At 38.9% G+C, this 19206-nt stretch overlaps 2 protein-coding genes and 1 long non-coding RNA gene across 3 annotated transcripts; all 3 read left to right on the plus strand.

Annotated features, from left to right (window-relative positions):
• The first annotated feature begins 1566 nt into the window (after positions 1–1566).
• Positions 1567–6995, plus strand: LOC133139555 (taste receptor type 1 member 1-like). The gene is made up of 7 exons (XM_061259126.1): positions 1567–1581; positions 2742–2878; positions 3045–3342; positions 3438–4181; positions 4920–5180; positions 5636–5756; positions 6073–6995. The coding sequence occupies exons 1-7, from the start codon at positions 1567–1569 to the stop codon at positions 6993–6995; spliced, it is 2499 nt and encodes an 832-aa protein (XP_061115110.1).
• A 358-nt stretch (positions 6996–7353) lies between these two features.
• Positions 7354–7851, plus strand: LOC133138293 (uncharacterized). The gene is made up of 2 exons (XR_009709709.1): positions 7354–7544; positions 7658–7851. It is a non-coding gene; the product is annotated as an uncharacterized LOC133138293 (long non-coding RNA).
• Positions 7852–8455: 604 nt separating this feature from the next.
• On the plus strand, positions 8456–18159 carry LOC133139556 (taste receptor type 1 member 2-like). The gene is made up of 7 exons (XM_061259127.1): positions 8456–8464; positions 9931–10052; positions 10198–10495; positions 10633–11391; positions 11753–11962; positions 12140–12260; positions 18051–18159. The coding sequence occupies exons 1-7, from the start codon at positions 8456–8458 to the stop codon at positions 18104–18106; spliced, it is 1575 nt and encodes a 524-aa protein (XP_061115111.1). The 3' UTR covers positions 18107–18159.
• The last annotated feature ends 1047 nt before the right edge of the window (positions 18160–19206 follow it).

The following is a 19206-nucleotide window of genomic DNA, read 5'->3' on the forward strand; positions in this document are numbered from 1 at the left end:
ATAAACATTGGCCTTGCATTGTTTTAGCTTGCATTAACATTGGCCTTGCATTGTTTTAGCTTGCATTAACATTGGCCTTGCATTGTTTTAGCTTGCATTAACATTGGCCTTGCATTGTTTTAGCTTGCATTAACATTGGCCTTGCATTGTTTTAGCTTGCATTAACATTGGCCTTGCATTGTTTTAGCTTGCATTAACATTGGCCTTGCATTGTTTTAGCTTGCATAAACATTGGCCTTGCATTGTTTTAGCTTGCATAAACATTGGCCTTGCATTGTTTTAGCTTGCATTAACATTGGCCTGAAGACCAATGTTTATGAGGTCACCAACAATGTGCCCTGGGCCGCTATTATTGTTTGCATGTAGAATATTAATACAATGTTTTATCAGATGGATGGAAGGGACTCAGCTAAGATGTTGAGAGCAAAAAACATTTAACATATTAATAAAAGTCCTATAACTCACAAAAGTCCATACATTACCTTTTTTGTTTTCGACAAAGTTGGAAAATGTATTCCAAACAACTATCAAATAATTTCCAAATTGCCCTGGCTTAAATATTTGGGTTCCCTTGTTAATACCAGTCTGGGTTCAGCAAAGCACTATCACAGCAACATGCTCAGTTTTAAACTATATCCGCCTAAGATAGGGAGGTACATTGTGCAGCACTTTTTTTTAACTATTTGACATAGTAGACCATCCCCTGTTATTATACAGACTGTTACTTACTGTTTTAGCTGCTGGCAGTTTGTTCCATAATTGTCTTTTGGACAGATCTCGGTGTGCTACGGTGGGAGTTTTTACACTTGTCAAAAAGCTTTCCTCAAGGATCAGTACTGGGTCTAGTCCTGTTCAGCATTTTCATTAATGATTTTGTAAAATTTTTGAACAGCTGCGATTTCTGTAATGGTATCAAAACAAATACATTGTTGAACATATCCAGATACTGTATGCACTCTAAATGACACTCCAAGTTACACATCAATAATCTGGTAAAAATGCAGTTAGTGAAATATATGTATCCTTCTTAGTTCATCACATCCATGTTTCCTTCAGTCCCTGACAGGATGTCATTTATTCACATACAGCTTCTGCCATGCCATGACCCCTAGATGTTGTATACCATTGCATACTTAGATTTATTACTGGTGACAATAAAAAAAAGCATTTGTAACATGTCAGTGTCATTTTTCAGTGCTTTTAAAGAGTCACTGCCTCTTGATATTTGGTGCTGTCATTGCTTGTAACTTATTGTTTGCGTCAGATTTATTTCCGAGTCATGGTGACCTGTGAATGTGTGTGTGTGTGTGTGTGTGTGTGTGAGCACTACACATCTGTATACACCATGAACACATTTCTTGGTCTGCAGATGAATCAAAGTGACATTTGCACAAGGAAGGAGCTTTACGTGCAAGATTTAACAACACCTGTATATTGCCATCGAGACTTTATGGTGACCTCATAGACACACACAACACAAACAGTCATTTTCCTTCACTGGTCAGATTATAGGTACACTCATCATGAAAATATCCTTCCTCTCAGCTATGGTCATGAAACCGTTCAATGAGCCAGAACACGGTACATGTAAATTAGCTTGAGCGATTGAATGCAGCGTGTTGGCGGTCTGAGGAGGCTAATGCAGAACGATGTTCATTGTGTAAAAGGGACCAATGTACCACAAAATGCTTCTCTTTAAATTAGATTTTTCTCTTTAAACTAGCATTTGTCTGTGTGTTTTCTTAAGAATGCTTTCTGCATTTTTCCACGTGCAACTGACACACGATCAGAGCCCATATGAACGCAGATTATATTTTGGGAAGGCTCAGAACGTTTATGTATTAATGCTGAATATCAATAATACCTCACAAATCTCATTATTAACCAAAACATTCTCCTTGAGTATACACTCGCAACATGATTTGATTTCTGATTTAATATAAATGCAGTAGGTACTGCATTTCAGGTTTTCCTCTTGCACTAAATTAATTAGCCGTCCCAACAAAAAACAGTCAGCTAACTTTAAATTTCCAACTTCAAAATACAATCTACAAAATTCAGCTGAACATGTTTTTCTTAAAGATATAATTTCATGAATGCTTGCTTTAAAAAAATGCTACCTCTAAAAACTTTCCAATGAAAACTGACAAAATAAAATATGGAAGCAAAGTCACTTACTTATATTAAAGTGCAAGAGTCCTTTCATATGTGATGTTACGAACTGTTTTTCATATAAAATACATTATACCTTGATGTACATTGTCGTATGAATGGTAGTCAATTATTTATGGCTATGGATACATGTCTGATATTGAAAGAGAATGAAAATGTTTGCAAATATCACATTTGCAAGAGGAAGGAATTGTATATGCAACACCTGTGCAGTGTCATCAAACCAATTTTAACGACTTCCCCATAGAGCACTTTACAATAAGGGAGCTGGAGTGCTCCCAACAATGAGGTTTCCAATATTTTCATTTAAATCCCCTTCACTGGTTAAGATTATACTTGCTGTAATCACAAAGACATCCATCTACCCACTTATAATATCAAACTAGCCAATGAACCTTAACGTGGTCCATGTAAATCTATTGATGTAAATTGGATGAGTATTACTGCAGTATCTCTACCTTTGTGCTTGTATAAGTTGGCCAGTGCTGGTCTAGATACTGGGAGAAATATCTTTGACCTTAACAATGTATCACACAATCTTTCTGGTCGGACTTTTGTGTTTTTGTCAGCACTCACTTGCGAAGGATTCCTGCGTATCTTCGGAGTTCAGTTTGAGTGGTGATTATATTTTGGGCGGACTTTTTCCAGTGCACAGCGCAATAAATAATGGCACGTTTGACTTTCCTGTGGCCCTGGAATGTGACAGGTATGTACAGCTCTGATTGTGCTCGATTTCAGTATCAGCTCAGCATATTTCTGTTTTATGTAGCAACAGTAAAGTCCTCACACTTACATTACAACTCTTACGTAGACATTGGCAGGGTGACTAACTGTAAATTAATTGTGAATATAATCATGGCTATTTCCTACAGATTGCCATTCTCAGCACCGGGTTATCAGAAGTTACAAGTGATGAGGTTTGCTGTAGAGGAAATTAACAACTCAAGCTCCATCTTACCTGGTGTGTCTCTTGGCTATCAGATCTTTGACCATTGCTCAGAAGTGAGGAATTTCCCGTCAGTCTTTGATTTCCTCTCCAGAAATGGGTCTGTTGAAATTCATGTGAACTTGAAAGATTATGAGCCTAAAGTTGTGTCTGTGCTTGGCCCCTATGGAAGCAGTGAAACTATTACCATTGCGCCATTTTTCATGATGGACCTTCTTCCGATGGTAATTCATCGTCTCCTATAAGATATATTTGCTTATATTGGCTGATGTATAGTTCTGAAAATAATATGACGCTATTGTGTTTTTTCAACTTACAGGTCAATTATGGATCGTCAAGCTCCAGTCTAAGTAATAAAAAGTCATTTCCATCGTTTCTACGAACGGTGACCAGTAACAGAGGTCAAGTACAGCTGATAATTCGCATTTTACAGAGGTACAAATGGAACTGGGTTGCATTCATAGGCTGCGACAATGACTATAGTCAAGATGCACTTCAACTCTTCGTTGATGGTATTAGGGAGACCAAAATCTACTTGGCTTACCAGGAGGACCTCACTGGAAATTCTAAACACAACGTCATACTTCAGAAAATAAAGATGCTTCGTATAAATGTTATAATCATCTACACTCAGGATAAATGTGCAGTTTCATTAATTAAATCAGCCATAGAGAACAATATACATGACAAGGTGTGGATTGCAAGTGATGCCTGGTCTTTGAGTAAAAAAATCCTCTCTCAAAAAGGACTCCACACCATCGGTACTATTATTGGAATAGCAGAAAGGCTTGTGAATTTACCGGGGTTTTCAGAATTTGTCCAAAAATCTCAACGTCAAAGTAAATGCCTTGAATGCAGAAACAGAAAACAGGACTTTAGGGCAGCCTGCAATCAAGCTTGTTATGACTGTTCTTACATAAATGCAAGCAAAATAATTCATGAAAGTCCAACTTTTAACTTTGCCATTTACTCTGCGGTTTATGTTGTCGCAAAAGCCTTACACACCATATTACAGTGTGATACAAATGGATGCAACGAGACTGAAAGAGTCTTCCCTTTTAAGGTAAGGAAGTCCATATTTTGTCCATGATTTTGTGTATCTGAAGTCACTACCTTTCACTAAATTATTGTTCACAGTTTCATCCTCCTTGACAAATACAGTAGTTTCAAACAAAGGAGTATAAGCATTTACACACACACACACACACACACACACTTAGTCATTCACATTCACATACACTTACATACAGAGTGCTCCAAAATGTTTAGGACATTTATTTATTTGCCTCTGCACTCCAGAATCTAATGTAATCTCTGCATGGTGGAACCAAAATGTCTAAAAATGCCCTTCATTAAAATCTGACAATGTTCAATTTAACCATGTGTGATTTTTTTATTACAAATCAAATTGTGGAGTACAGAGGCAAATAAATAAATGATGGGTCTTTGTCCCAAACATTATGGAGGGCACTGGAGGGCATTGCATATGCACAGGCATAGAGAAACATGATTGACATTGAATGACACGACCATGCACTTCATAAATACTCCACAGGATCCACAGCTAAACTGAATCCTCTGTAGTTACACACTTGTTTTTACTTTTTACTGTTTAAATCTTCCACGTCAAAACTAGGAAATAATAAAATAATAAATAAAGCAACTCCTGAATATGTCAATTTCAGAATGCTAAATTTATGTTTATGTAATGGCCACTGTAGTCATCATGTCAGAATAAATCTCGATATACCGATATATTTAATTGAACCAAGGAAATTGTTACACTCTTGTCTTATGTCAGCTCCTCAAAGAAATAAAGAAGTCAGACTTCAAACTTCTGGACCAACACATAAAGTTTGATGAAAATGGAGACCCTCCTTCAAGATACGACATAGTGTTCTGGGCCCTGGGCACTTCTTGCCCTGTTCAGGATGTAGCATCCGATGACACAGAGCTGGACCTGGGGTCCTGCCACTTTCAGACTGTGGGATCGTATGACACGCAGCCGGACATACGTTTCATTATTAACGAAACTCTCATTCAGTGGTACACCAATGGAACAGTGCGTTTTCTTCCGCTTTAAATTTTAACCCAGTGATTATGGTCTGAATTTTCACGTAATGTTATGTTTGTAGTGTTTACAGTTTACATCCTGACAAATACAATAGTATGGTTACTGTTATTTTGTTGTAATAACCTACATCTATGTTATGAATGAATAAGCAGCAAAGGCATTTGGACAAAAATAATCGTCTGAACGGCTATTATCTTTTGTTAGTGATTTTTGAAGTTATACCACTTTGAATATGTTCACAAACTATAAGGAGGTAAACACCATACATTTTGTTACGTGTAGCCTCCTTCTATGATAAAGCTATGTATATTTTTGTTTATTGCTAATAATCAAGATTCTTGCCATACCAGTTTTTAAAAATTGTCTTACAATGGTAACACTAGTGATTATGAATAACACTAACAGGCAATTGAACAAATGTTTTCTTTTCTTTTATCTTGTAGATTCCTGTGTCACAGTGCTCTGAAGACTGTAAAATGGGCTCTGTTAGGAGACCATATAGAAAGTATGAAGGGTGCTTTGAGTGTGATGTCTGTCCAAATGACACCTATATTAATCATTCAGGTAGGAAATCATCCATTTAGTGGAGATGCATTAAATGGAATGATGTCATTATTGGAAATCATTCTTAATGTGTGTGCATTTCACATTACTTTGCGTGAGACTTACCATTTACACAGTCCTGGGACATGTCCACTTCATGCGCTGGTAAATGAGCATGCTATAATTGTGTTTTAATGGGCTATTCTGCTGAATGTGGATAATATCTTATATTTCCCCCCACATACTATATGTTTACTTCAAGCCAACTGGAGAGAGACAAGTGATGATTAGCTGTGAAATGAACTGCCATTGTAAAATGTGTCTTTCTGTTTGACAGCTGATCCCTACAGTTGCATCCCGTGTAAGAAGAACGAATGGTCTGACCCAGGGAGCACTTCCTGTAAAGAGCGTGTTGTGGTGTATATTCGCATCACAGAGCCCTTGTCAATCCTGCTCTTGCTCTCGGTCAGCTTCATGCTCTTTCTTACAGCAGCCATCACCATCCTCTTCGCTCGTAACTACAACACCCCGGTTGTGAGGTCTGCCGGGGGGAAAATGTGCTTCCTCATGCTGGGCTGTTTGTGTGGTTCGGGTCTCAGTGTGTTCTTCAGCTTTGGCGTCCCGAATCAAATCAAATGTGTGTTCAGAAGTTCATTTTTCCCGATATTTTATACTGTGTGTCTGTCTTGTCTCACTGTACGATCCTTCCAGATTGTCTGCGTCTTCAAAATGGCTGCCAAGTTACCCAGAGCATATGACTGCTGGGTCAAGTACAATGGACAGTGGCTATTCATAGCAGTGGCCTCGACTGTTCAGTTAATCCTTTGTGGACTCAGTTTTCCTAGACCCTTGAATGACACAGTGAGCTTCAAAGACCAAATCATTCTGATCTGCAACACAAGAGATGTGATCTTATCAGGCATCATTGTGTTATATGCAGGATTTCTTGGTGCTTTGTGCTTCATCTTCTCATACATGGGAACAGACCTCCCCAAAAACTACAACGAGGCCAAATCTATTACATTTAGTGTGCTGCTGTTTTTTATTTCTTGGATTTCCTATTTGACTTTATACTCAATTCACGCAAACAGACACCTGTCCAAAATGGAAGCATTGTCAATGCTGACCAGTTCATATGGCATTCTCTTGAGTTATTTTGTCCCAAAATCATACATAATTCTTTTCAAGCCTGTGAAAAACACGCAAGCACACTTTCAATCTTGTATTCAGGACTATACCCAAAAGATCAGCAGGATGTAGAGGGCTTGTGCAGGCTGGCCTAATATAATTTAGTTTTTGACAGACTGTGTCATTTTAAGATGAGCCAATCTTACTGTGTGCAAACTAAAACATATACAAATAAATACAGAGCACAGCTTTACTTCATCATCAGTAACAATATTCTTTTTTTCTTCATTTTTCTTTCGATCCTGAATGGTGATAAACCACCAGAGGGCGCCCACTATCCATTCCTAGTTTTTCCCTTAATTGGTTCTCATTGTATTAGTGGGTTTGGTTTCTTCACATGTCTGTCCTGTTAGCGTAATTTGATACACCTGTCAGTTATAGCATTTAAACCCCTTTTGTTGCTTGACTTGTCTTGTTCTTTGGTCTTTGTCTTGCCTAGTCTCCTTTTAGTTGCTGGTGTATGCAGGGCAATCTATGACTTGTCACTAGTGTTATCGCTTGGTTGCTTTATTTTTGCCAAGCCCTCGAGTAGAACTCTCTTTGACTTTTAAAGCACCGGCTCCTCGTGATTTGTGGTGCATTTGGGTTCCACCTCGTCATTCCTTCTGACATCATGGCATGGTAGGTTTGAGCGCTTGTTTTTAAACCTTTTATTTTTTTTTACCTAGTGCAGTGGTCTTTGAGCCTGGAGAGTCACAGGGTGTACTGGTTTTTGAAATTTGCCTCAATATCAGCAACCAGTTCAGACCCAAAAACCTGGGTGGACAAACAAAATGCAGACCCAAAATGCAGCTCTCTGGGACCAGGAATGAAGACCTCTGATCTCCTGGTCGGAAAGAGCCTTTTCCAGGTTTGAGGGACCGCTCCAAGGCTGGTGGCCAACAGGTGTAATGGAAATGGTCCACACTCTTCAAGCTTTTTGACAGCATTGTGCCAGTTGTAATGCTTCTTGTACTGTACATATAATCTCTGCACCTATACCGTAATAATTAAACTGGCCAAACAGTATGCAGTGGAGTGGGTACATTTCTTGGGTTTGTACAAGTTGTATTTTGGAAACTTTTGGAAAAGTTGATCAGTTAAGAAGGTTGGATTTAACTCCATATTGCCTTTTCCCTCAAAGTGTTTTTGACGGTTCCTTTTTATTTTTTACATTTATTGTTTTACATTTTAAACCGCAGTAAGTCGACCATTTTGAGTTGTCTGCTCCCCATGTGATCCTGAGGCCCTCCCCAGTCTGACACTACAGACCCCAAACATACTCCGTAAGCAACCAAAACATGAAGTGTTTTTCCACGTCAAAAAGTGAAATGTTCCCGATAAGTCAATCGCCTGACCAAAGGTCAATTGAACAAGCATGTCCCTTGGTCAAGACCAGACAGAAGCCGTCAAACAGCAACTGAAGATGGCAGAGCAGGGAAGGTCCAGCGTATATCTATGGGTCACCGACTTCTGGCTGCCATCGAATGCAAATCACTAAATATGGCACCATGAGCAAAGCATATTCATTTCTCCAATTTTGGTCCACAAAAATGGGTGTGGTATGAGTAAAGGGGCTGTAATTTCAACAGTGATCACCAGACGACAAAGGTAGTGTCACTGTTCAAATACTTAAACTGCACTGTATATGAAGGCATATACTGTGAGCACTTTATTAGGTATTAGACTTTTTTTTTTTTTTTTTTACTTCTACTGCTGTAGCCTGTCCACTTACGGTTATGATGTTGTGTGTTGAGAGATGTTCTTCCGCATACCACTGTTGTAATGCGTGGTTATTTATGTTACTGTCACCTTCTGGTCACTTTTGACCAGTCTGGCCATTCTCCTCTGACTTCTCTCATAAACAAGGCGTTTCTGCCAGAGAGTGGATTGAGTATCTCAGAAACTGCTGATCTGGAGTTTGCAGAGAAAGGTGCAAACAAACAGTGAGTGAGCAGCAGTTCTGATTTAATGAGGGAGAATGGCCAGACCGGTCGAAGGTGATAGTAATGCAAATGACCATGAATTACAACAGTGGTATGCAGAGGAGGATCTGTGAACACAATGCATCAAACCTCTAAGTGGATAGGCTTCAGCAACAGAAGACCTAATAAATAACTAATAAAGGGGGTGTCTCGGTGGCTCAACCTGCAGAGCACTGACCGCATGCTCATTGTGAGCCGCGACGTCAACGGTTCGAATCCGACCGTCTGACAATTTGTTGCATGTCTTTCCCTCTCTCTTGCCCCCATTCTTCCTGTCTCTATATACTGTCCAATAAAGCTGAAAAAAAAGGCCTAAAAAAAAAACTAATAAAGTGCTCACTGAGTGAGGTGGTTAAGGTAAAGGACTGGGACACGCAAGGTCGGTGGTTCTAATCCTGGTGTAGCCACAATAAGATCCGCACAGCTGTTGGGCCCTTGAGCAAGGCCCTTAACCCTGCATTGCTCCAGGGGAGGATTGTCTCCTGCTTAGTCTAATCAACTGTACGTCGCTCTGGATAAGAGCGTCTGCCAAATGCCAATAATGTAATGTAATGTAATGTATCCATAGACTGATATAGGAAATGGATGAAACCCTTTGCAAATATTCCATTTGCAAGAGGAAGGCACTTGACATGCAACATTTCAGAACACCTGTGCACTGCAAACTCATTTGAATAACTTCCCCACATCTTGACATATAGGATACGATATGACAGCTGGAATGCTTCCAACAATGATATTTCCAGAATTTCCATTTAATTTCCCTTCACTGGTCATCAAGTTACATTTGCTGTCATCAAAGCGATATCCCGCCAGCCATCTACATTATTATAGTGGTCAATGAACCACAATGCAAATCTATTGATGCAAATTGGATGAGTATTGCTGCAAATACCTTTATGTTTCTGCTTGTATTAATAGGAAAGTACTGGTACAGACACGGAGTGAAATATCTTCAATCTCATCGTTAAATATCATTAACAATGCATCACACAATCTTTCTGCTTGGAATTTTGTGTTCATTTCAACACTCACCTGCAAAGGACACCTGTGCATCATCAGAGTTCCATTTGAGTGGCGATTATATTGTGGGAGGACTTTTTCCAGTGCACCACACAATAAATAATGCAACTTTTGACTTTCCCGTTGCCCTGGAATGTGACCGGTAAGTACAATTTTCAATGTTCACACTTTCCTGCATCAGTGCTTGCCAGTTTCATGTTGTAAATCGTGAAGTGCTCATACATTCAAACATACATTTTTAAAATAATTTAATAATGAATGTTTCCAACATTTTACATTTCCCCCAGATTGCCTTTCTCAGCAGCAGGTTATCAGAAGTTGCAAGTGATGAGGTTTGCAGTAGAGGAAATTAACAACTCAACCTCCATCTTACCTGGTGTGTCTCTTGGCTATCAGATGTTTGACCATTGCTCAGAAGTGAGGAATTTCCCATCAGTCTTTGATTTCCTCTCCAGAAACGGTTCTGTTGAAATTTATCGTCACTTGAAGGAATACATGCCAAAAGTTGTGTCTGTGCTTGGTCCCTTTGGAAGTAGTCAAACGATTACCATTGCACCATTTTTCATGATGGACCTTCTTCCAATGGTAATTTATTGTCTCCTATAATATATATATATATATATATATATATATATATATATATATACATATGGGTTATATTGGTTGAAGTGAAATGTCTGGTTCTCAAATAAATGACACCATTATTTTTTGTAAACTTACAGGTAAATTTTGGATCATCAAGCTCCAGTCTAAGTAATAAAAAGTCATTTCCATCGTTTCTACGAACAGTGACCAGTAACAGAGGTCAAGTACAGGTGATCATTCGCATTTTACAGAGGTACAAATGGAACTGGATTGCATTCATAGGCTGCGACAATGACTATAGTCAAGATGCACTTCAACTCTTCATTGATGGTATTAGAGAGACCGGAATCTGCTTGGCTTACCAGGAGGAACTCACTGGAAATTCTAAACACAACATCATACTCCAGAAAATAAATGAGCTTGGTATAAACGTGATCATAGTGTATGCTTTACAGTTGTATGCAACTGCGTTAATTGAATCAGCCATACAGAACAACATACAAGACAAGGTGTGGATTGCAAGTGATACGTGGTCTTTGAATAAAGAACTTCCCACTCGCAAAGGACTTGACACCATTGGTACAATTATCGGAATAACAGAAAGGGTTGTGAGTTTACCTGGGTTTCCCAAATTTATCCACAAATCTCAGGGTGACAGTAAATACCTGGAATGCAAAAAAAGAAAGCTGAAAACTGAAAAAGAAAATTTTAGGGCAACCTGCAATCAAGATTGTTATAACTGCTCTTACGTCAACCCAATAAAAATAATTAATGAAGATCCATCTTATAACTTTGCCATTTACTCTGGAGTTTATGTTGTGGCAAAAGCCTTACACGCCATATTACAGTGTGATACAAATGGATGCAATAAGACTGAAAGAGTCTTTCCTTATCAGGTACGTATGGTGTTGATTAAAGTATTTTCCTAATGACCTAATGCCCTGAAGTGCACTGACTTCAGGAACACAGTTGTGCACTTGAAGTTGTGCCTGTTTACTTTTTTGACTGCATCTGTTCACAATCGATTTGAGCACTATGTTTCCCCTTTTAATCCATTGAAACAACTCCAGTTTCAAACAAAACAACAGTGCAATCCCAAGAAGCCTTGAAAAAATCTCAATACTTTTATTGCTGATCAATTGTTATCACGATGATGGTGTTCCAATATTAAATGGGCAAAAAGGCAAATGACTGTAAGGTAGAATACTATGAGGAACTACTGACTAATTCAATTGTTTCACTCTTGTCTCATTTCAGCTTCTCAAAGAAATAAAGAAGTCAGACTTCGAACTATTGAACTTGCGTGTAAAGTTTGACAAAAACGGAGATCCCCCTTCAAGATACGACATCGTGTCTTGGGACCCGGAATCCTCTCCTCCGTATGAGTATGTGGGATCATATGACACAGAGCCGGCTGTGAGTTTCAATATTAATGAAACTCTTATCCACTGGTACACCAACGGAACCGTAAGTTTACTCCTGCTTTACACGTTAACCCAGTAATAATCATAAGTGTGTACTCCGACCTGCCAGCCGACTACTCTTACCTCCTGAGCCAACTAAACATAGGCTATTTGATAAAAACTAAACTTTTATAGCCTATCTACTAAACAGGCCGTTAAACATGTTTCTTTAATCTTGCAGATTCCTGTATCACGGTGCTCTGAGGAGTGTGCAGAAGGCTCTGCTCGGAGGCCATATAGAATCTATAAGTGCTGCTTTCAGTGTGATGTCTGTCCAAATGGCACCTATGTCAATCATTCAGGTAGAAAATCTACTGTCTTTGGAGATTTAAAGGCATACTATGCAGGATTATCACCTTGAATATATTATAAAACAAACATGCTCAGCGATTACAATGATACACTGGCAACTATAAAAACTCATCGGACCCCTTTTGGGCAGGGAGCTCATGCCTAAATCAAAAAGACTCCCGGACTTTCAGAAGACTTGAGATGTCTGATAAAAAGTAAAGCGACAACTGCGTTTGTGAGTATGCATAGCTACTTATGTTACATAATTGTGATCCTTCCAAGCAGGCTAGCGCTGCTTAGCAATAGGCTAGCTCCTAAATATAACTAAATACAGACTCGAGTAATGTCAGTTAAATAGTTAGCTAAATGGCTTGTGTCGAAAGCGACTGCTAAAGCAGATGTTTTAGGAATCATATTAGACCACGGTTTTCTACATCGCGGCACGGGGCAGTCTGCAACGGAGCTAAGTTAGCCACACGAGCCAAAAAAACTACTACGACTAAGAGCTAGCCAGAAGTGCATGAGCCAGAATGATCCTGGTGGTGTAGGCAGGGTTGAAAATGAGGCGTCAACGCTTTGTGTGTGTAAACAACAGGAGCAAAGCGAGGAAAGAAAATCTGCATAGTATGCCTTTAATTATTTATGTGTGCGCATTTCACATTACATTGTGTGATTCCCATTTAACCTGTCCTATTTGCAGTTCGTACACTTAAGCCCGTGGTCCGTGGTTAAATCTTAAAACGTCCGCGACTATGGACCAAAGCGCCAAGTAAACAAATAAAAGTTTCCATGACGACCCGAGTTAACTGTAACGTTAAATCACTAATTGTTCTAAAACTCCGGACTTTAAGACATTTCAGAAAATGTGAATATGGGTCCTTTAATAGGTCGTGTGTGGTTTGTACTGCTGAATGTTTATCTTATATTTTCCCACCACATACATTCACCTGAAGGCTGAGTGTATGTTTACCTGTCAAATGAACTTCCATTGTAAAATGTGTCCATTTCTGTTTGTGACAGCTGATCTGTACAGTTGCATCCTGTGTAAGAAGAACGAATGGTCTGACCCAGGGAGCACTTCATGTAAAGAGCGCATTGTGGCATATGTTCACATCACAGATCCCTTGTCAATCCTGCTCTTGCTCTCGGTCAGCTTCATGCTCTTTCTTGCTGCAGTCATCACCATCCTCTTCGCTCGTAACTACAACACCCCGGTTGTGAGGTCTGCCGGGGGGAAAATGTGCTTCCTCATGCTGGGCTGTTTGAGCGGTTCAGGTCTCAGTGTGTTCTTCTGCTTTGGCATCCCAAACAAAGTCACATGTGTGTTGAGAAGCACATTTTTCTTTCTGTTTTACAGTGTCTGCATGTCTTGTCTCACTGTCCGATCCTTCCAGATAGTTTGCATCTTCAAAATGGCTGCCAAACTACCCAGGGCATATGACTGGTGGGTCAAGTACAATGGACACTGGCTATTCATAGCGGTGGCCTCTACTGTTCAGTTAATTCTCTGTGCACTCAGTTCTCCTCGACCCTTCAATGACACAGTGACCTTCAAAGACCAAATCATTATGAACTGCGACATGACAAGTTTTATACCATCTTGGATGGCTCTATCATTTTCTATCTTTCTTGGTATGTTGTGCTTTGCCTTCTCGTACATGGGAACTGACCTCCCCAAAAACTACAACGAAGCCAAATCTATTACATTTAGTGTGCTGCTGTTTTATATTTCCTGGATGTCTTATTATACGATATACTTTATACTCAAGGACAAAAATCTGCCCGTATTCAAGGCATTCTCAATGCTGACCAGTTCCTATGGAATTCTCTTGAGTTATTTTTCCCCAAAGTCATATGTCATTCTTTTCAAGCCTGAGAGAAACACACAAGCACACTTTCAGTCTGCTATTCAGGACTATACCCAAAAGATCAGCAGGATGTAGAGGGCTCTTGCTGGCATATTATAAGACATTGCATAGTGAACACAGATTATGTTTGTTTTCCTTTGTCAAACCAGTAATCTTGAATAATCATGAAGAAGCAGCAATGCAGTACCTGACATAAATACATATTTCTATACATATTTAATCAGGTTAGCTGAGTTAGTGGTAAGACTGCATACTCACACTAAACTGAAGATTTATTGGTGTAAACAAACTACACTTATTTTTATTTATTTTATTTATTGGTCTTCTGCTGCTGTATCCTCTCCAGTTAAGAGGTTTGACGTGTTGTTTGTTCAGAGATGCTCTTCTGCATACCACTGTTGTAATGTGTGATTATATGCGTTATTGTCACCTTCCTGTCAGCTTTGACTAGTGACCTGTCTCATTAACAAGGTCTTTTTGCCAAACTGCTGCTCACTGGATGTTTTGTGTTTTTCGCACCATTCGCTACAAACTGTAGAGACTGTTGTGCATGAAAATCACAAGAGATCAGCAGTTTCTGAGATATTCAAACCACCCTGTCTGGCACCAAAAATTATTCCACGTTCAAAGTCACTTAGATCACATTTCTTCCCTATTCTGAAATTTGGTCTGAAAAACAGCTGAACCTCTTGACCATGCATACTATTATGCATTTAGTTTCTTCCACATGATTGGCTGATTAAATATTTGCATAAGCTCATTCCAATGTTCAGTTTTCACATTGAAAAACAATGATTTCCCCCTGTAACAAATGTTTTGGTAATAATTAGCCTACGTCATTTGTAAATGGTTGATAGAATAAATTCATCCATGCATGTTTAAGTGCTGAAGCAATGGTTGCTGCTTATTTTGTGTCTTGTTGGTTTAATGTACAAACAAATAAATAAACCTGCTTCCCCATCTTAAATAGCGGAATTTGTCTGTAGAATATGAGCCACAAAAAAAAAGACATTTTGTTATCCATTTTAAGCAATCGGCAATCAGTACCGTCTTCCAGTTCACCACACGTTGTAAACCAAACAATTACAATATTTTTTGTGTGGACCTTAAGGGGCGGCCAGTAGCGTAGTGGTTAAGGTACACGACTGGGACCTGCAAGTGTAGCCACAATATGGTCCGCACAGCCGTTGGGCCCTTGAGCAAGGCCCTTAACCCTGCATTGCTCCAGGGGAGGATTGTCTCCTGCTTAGTCTAATCAACTGTATGTCGCTCTGGATAAGAGCATCTGCCAAATGCCATTAATATAATGTAATATAAAATGAAAAACTCTGAGTTCATTCTGGTGAGTTAGTATTAATGTGCATAATGTTATGGCCACTGTTTACGTTTTCGTAATATATGCAAAGCAGTTTTATGTTTGCATTTTCTTCTCTGATCTACTGAACATATCCTGAGCCATGAAGTCAAAACAGAGGTAAACCAAAACAAAATATTTGTTTATGGTTATAACCCTAATGGTTACCCATTAAACCCAGTCTGAACCTTTCTCATATTTCACAATATTTCTTGTAGCTTTTAAATGAAGTCATACACCTTAAAAAGACTGTGACTGAATGTGAAACCCTAGTCAAATAATGGTTTATATAAAGTGAGAGTCACTTACACATTTACTATTTATTTCTAGAGTAAATTTGTAGCTTTTTCTGTTCAGAGAAATCTTAATTTAAGATTATTTCGGTCACTGCCTTAAATTGCTTCTAGTTCTCAAGGTTTTTCTGGGGCGGTTTAATGCCCCAGAAAGCAGAACATAACTTACTGTAAGGTGCAAAAGCTTGTTTTGCTAATTAGCTTGGCTATTATTAGCCAAGGCTAATTCATTTTCCTTTAAGAATATATTATTGAATTTATTTCATGAGAAAAGCAAACACCCATATTACCCTTGTCAAAAAGTAATTGCCTTATTAAATCCTTAACAGGTTGCACCACCTTTATGGTTATTTAATACAAAATAAATGCATTCTCTATCTCAACCACAGCTAGCTTAATTTTCTCTGGAGAATCTGAAGAATCATCCTCAGATTCAATTTGTATGGTGTCATGAGATTCCCAAAGTTCCAGGAAAATTGTAGAAAATTCCCTTACTTTGCAACTCTACTTGAACCATTTATTAAATTAGTAATCCACAGTATTTATCTCTCCTGTATCTGCAAAAGTGAAGAAGGTTGGAGACATTATAGTTCCTTGTGTAACCCCACAGGTATTTCCAGTTTGATGAGTATCTGTGTTAGTACCTGATCTCATGGGATCAAAGTGTCACAAAGTAAATGAATAGGATCCAAGACCAGAGACAAGACCACCACAAAAAAAATCTGCTGTCAATCAGAGCCCTGGGAATGCTATGAGAAACACACAGAGATTAGCGGCCGTAAACTGGAATCTTACATGATGTTTCAGTATCTACGACACATGTTGCACTTGAGGGACCTGGATAAAACGAGATTGGCAGGTATACAAAAAGTGTCACACAACATGTCATCAACTAGGGCCTGAAAAACAGTGGGTGCATTAGTAAGCCTAAATGACCTCAGGACGTACTCCTAGTGACCGGCTGTTGAAGGGGGTCTTCCACTCATCGTCTCTGATGTGGTCAAGCTGCTAGGCATTTCTTTAATCCAACAAGGTTTAGATGGTGGATCCCGGAAGGGAACAAAATGCAAGTAGACATCAGCGGCAGGGGGTAATGGTTCTTAATTGTTATTTTATTAATCAATAAATCAATATTAATCAATGCAGTTGTCTGTGCTTCTTACCCATGAGGTAGAACCCTGTCCTGGCCAGAGAGAATGTGCCCTGCAGCAAGGGCAATCTTGTTGTACTCCTCCATAGTGGCAGTCTCAGAGGCAGACAGAAGACCGATGAGTATTAAAACTGTACTGAAATGGTGGAAAGACAGAGCTGCTCATGGTCCAAAGCATACCACCTCATATGTGAAACATGGTGGATGCATTATGGTGTGGCGTACATCGCTGCTGACAGTAATTTGCCCACTTGCCATGATGTGATGATGTGAATGCTGACGGCATGATTTGTGAACTGTCCAGAAACATCTGCTCAGCTCCAACCAAATTCCACAAAACTCATTGGATTGCATGTCAGCAGGACAATGACTCCGAGCATATTGCTTAAGCAACCAATATAACCGGTATCTGGTGATGTGTATGGGTCCAACTTCGTGCAGTCATCGAATCCAAAGAATTTCCAGCAAATACAAAATATGACAACTTTGTTCAAACACTTTTGGTCCCCTGAAATTGGTGGACCAATGTATGTGTAAAAAGGGCTGTGATTCCTACATGGATCACCAATTTGAATGTAAATTCAAATAATACCCAACAAATACCCTCAAATAAAAACTGATATTCTGTAGTTTCATGTTATATTTAATTTCCAATGCAAGGTGGTGGAATACAGAGCCAAACAACAAAGATTTTCACTTACTAAATACTTACGACTGCAATGTATGTGAACAAATATACTGTATATGGTATTGAAAATGAATGAAAACCTTTGCAAATAAAAATTTGCAAGAGGAAGGAACTTTGCATGCAACATTTAAAAACACCTGTGCTGGACTTTGCAATATGGGAGTGCTTCCAACAATGAGGTTTCCAATATTTTCATTTAAATCCCATTCACTGGTTAAGATTATACTTGCTTTCCTCAAAATAATATCCCTCTGCTTACCTACATGGTAAACTGGTTAATGAACCATAATGTGGTCCATGTAAATCTATTGATGGAAATTGGATGAGTATTACTGCAGTATCTCTACCTTTGTGTTCGTCTTAGTTGGCAAGTGCTGGTCTAGATACTGGGTGAAATATTTTCAATGTTAACAATGTATCACATAAACTTTCTGTTTGGACTTTTCAGTTTTTTTCAGCACTCACTTGCAAAGGATTCCTGTGTATCTTCAGAGTTTAGTTTGAATGGTGATTATATTTTGGGCGGACTTTTTCAACTGCACAGCGCAATAAATCCGGATCCTTTTGACTTTCCTGTTGCCCTGGAATGTGACAGGTATGTAAATTTCAGCTCAGTCTTTGTTTGTTTTCTGTAGTAACAGTAAAGTAACTTGTACACTAAAGCATTACAGCTCGTATGTAGAGATTGCCTCTGTGATTAATTGTAAATTAATCATAATTTTAATGAGGATTTTTTTATCCCACAGATACAAGTTCTCAGTAAGAGGTTATCAAATGTTACAAGTGCTGAGGTTTGCTGTAGAGCAAATTAACAACTCAACCTCCATCTTGCCTAATGTGTCTCTTGGCTATGAGATCTTTGACCATTGCTCAGACACACATAATTTCCCATCAGTTCTTGATTTCCTCTCCAAAAATGGCTCTGTTGAAATTCATCTGAACTTGAAAGATTATGAGCCTAAAGTTGTGTCTGTGCTTGGCCCCTTTGGAAGCAGTCAAACTATTACCATTGCGCCATTTTTCATGATGGACCTTCTTCCAATGGTAAGTCATTCTCCCCTATGATACATTGTATATTTTTGGCTTAAATTGGCTTAAGTAATATTTACTATGCATACATGAATGTAAATGCATTACGTCTATGCATTTGCAGGTTAATTATGGATCAGCAAGCTCCAGTTTAAGTAATAAAAAGGCATTTCCATCCTTCCTACGAACTGTGTCCAGCAACAGAGGTCAAGTACAGCTGATCATTCGCATTTTGCAGAGGTACAAATGGAACTGGGTCGCATTCATAAGCTGTGACAATGACTACTGTCAAGATGCACTTCAACTCTTCATCGATGGTATAAGAGAGACCAGAATCTGCTTGGCTTACCAGGCGGAACTCACAAAAGATTCAAAACACAACACCATAATTCGAAACATAAACGGATTGCGAATAAATGTAATAATAGTTTACACTCTGCAAGCCTATGCAGTTTCATTCATTGAATCGGCCATACAGAACAATATGCATGACAAGGTGTGGATTGCATGTGATGCCTGGTCTTTGAGTAAAGGACTTCCCACTCGCAAAGGACTCAACACCATTGGTACTATTA

Source organism: Conger conger, chromosome 10 (genome assembly GCF_963514075.1).
Source record: "Conger conger chromosome 10, fConCon1.1, whole genome shotgun sequence".
In the NCBI taxonomy this organism is placed as follows: Eukaryota; Metazoa; Chordata; class Actinopteri; order Anguilliformes; family Congridae; genus Conger; species Conger conger.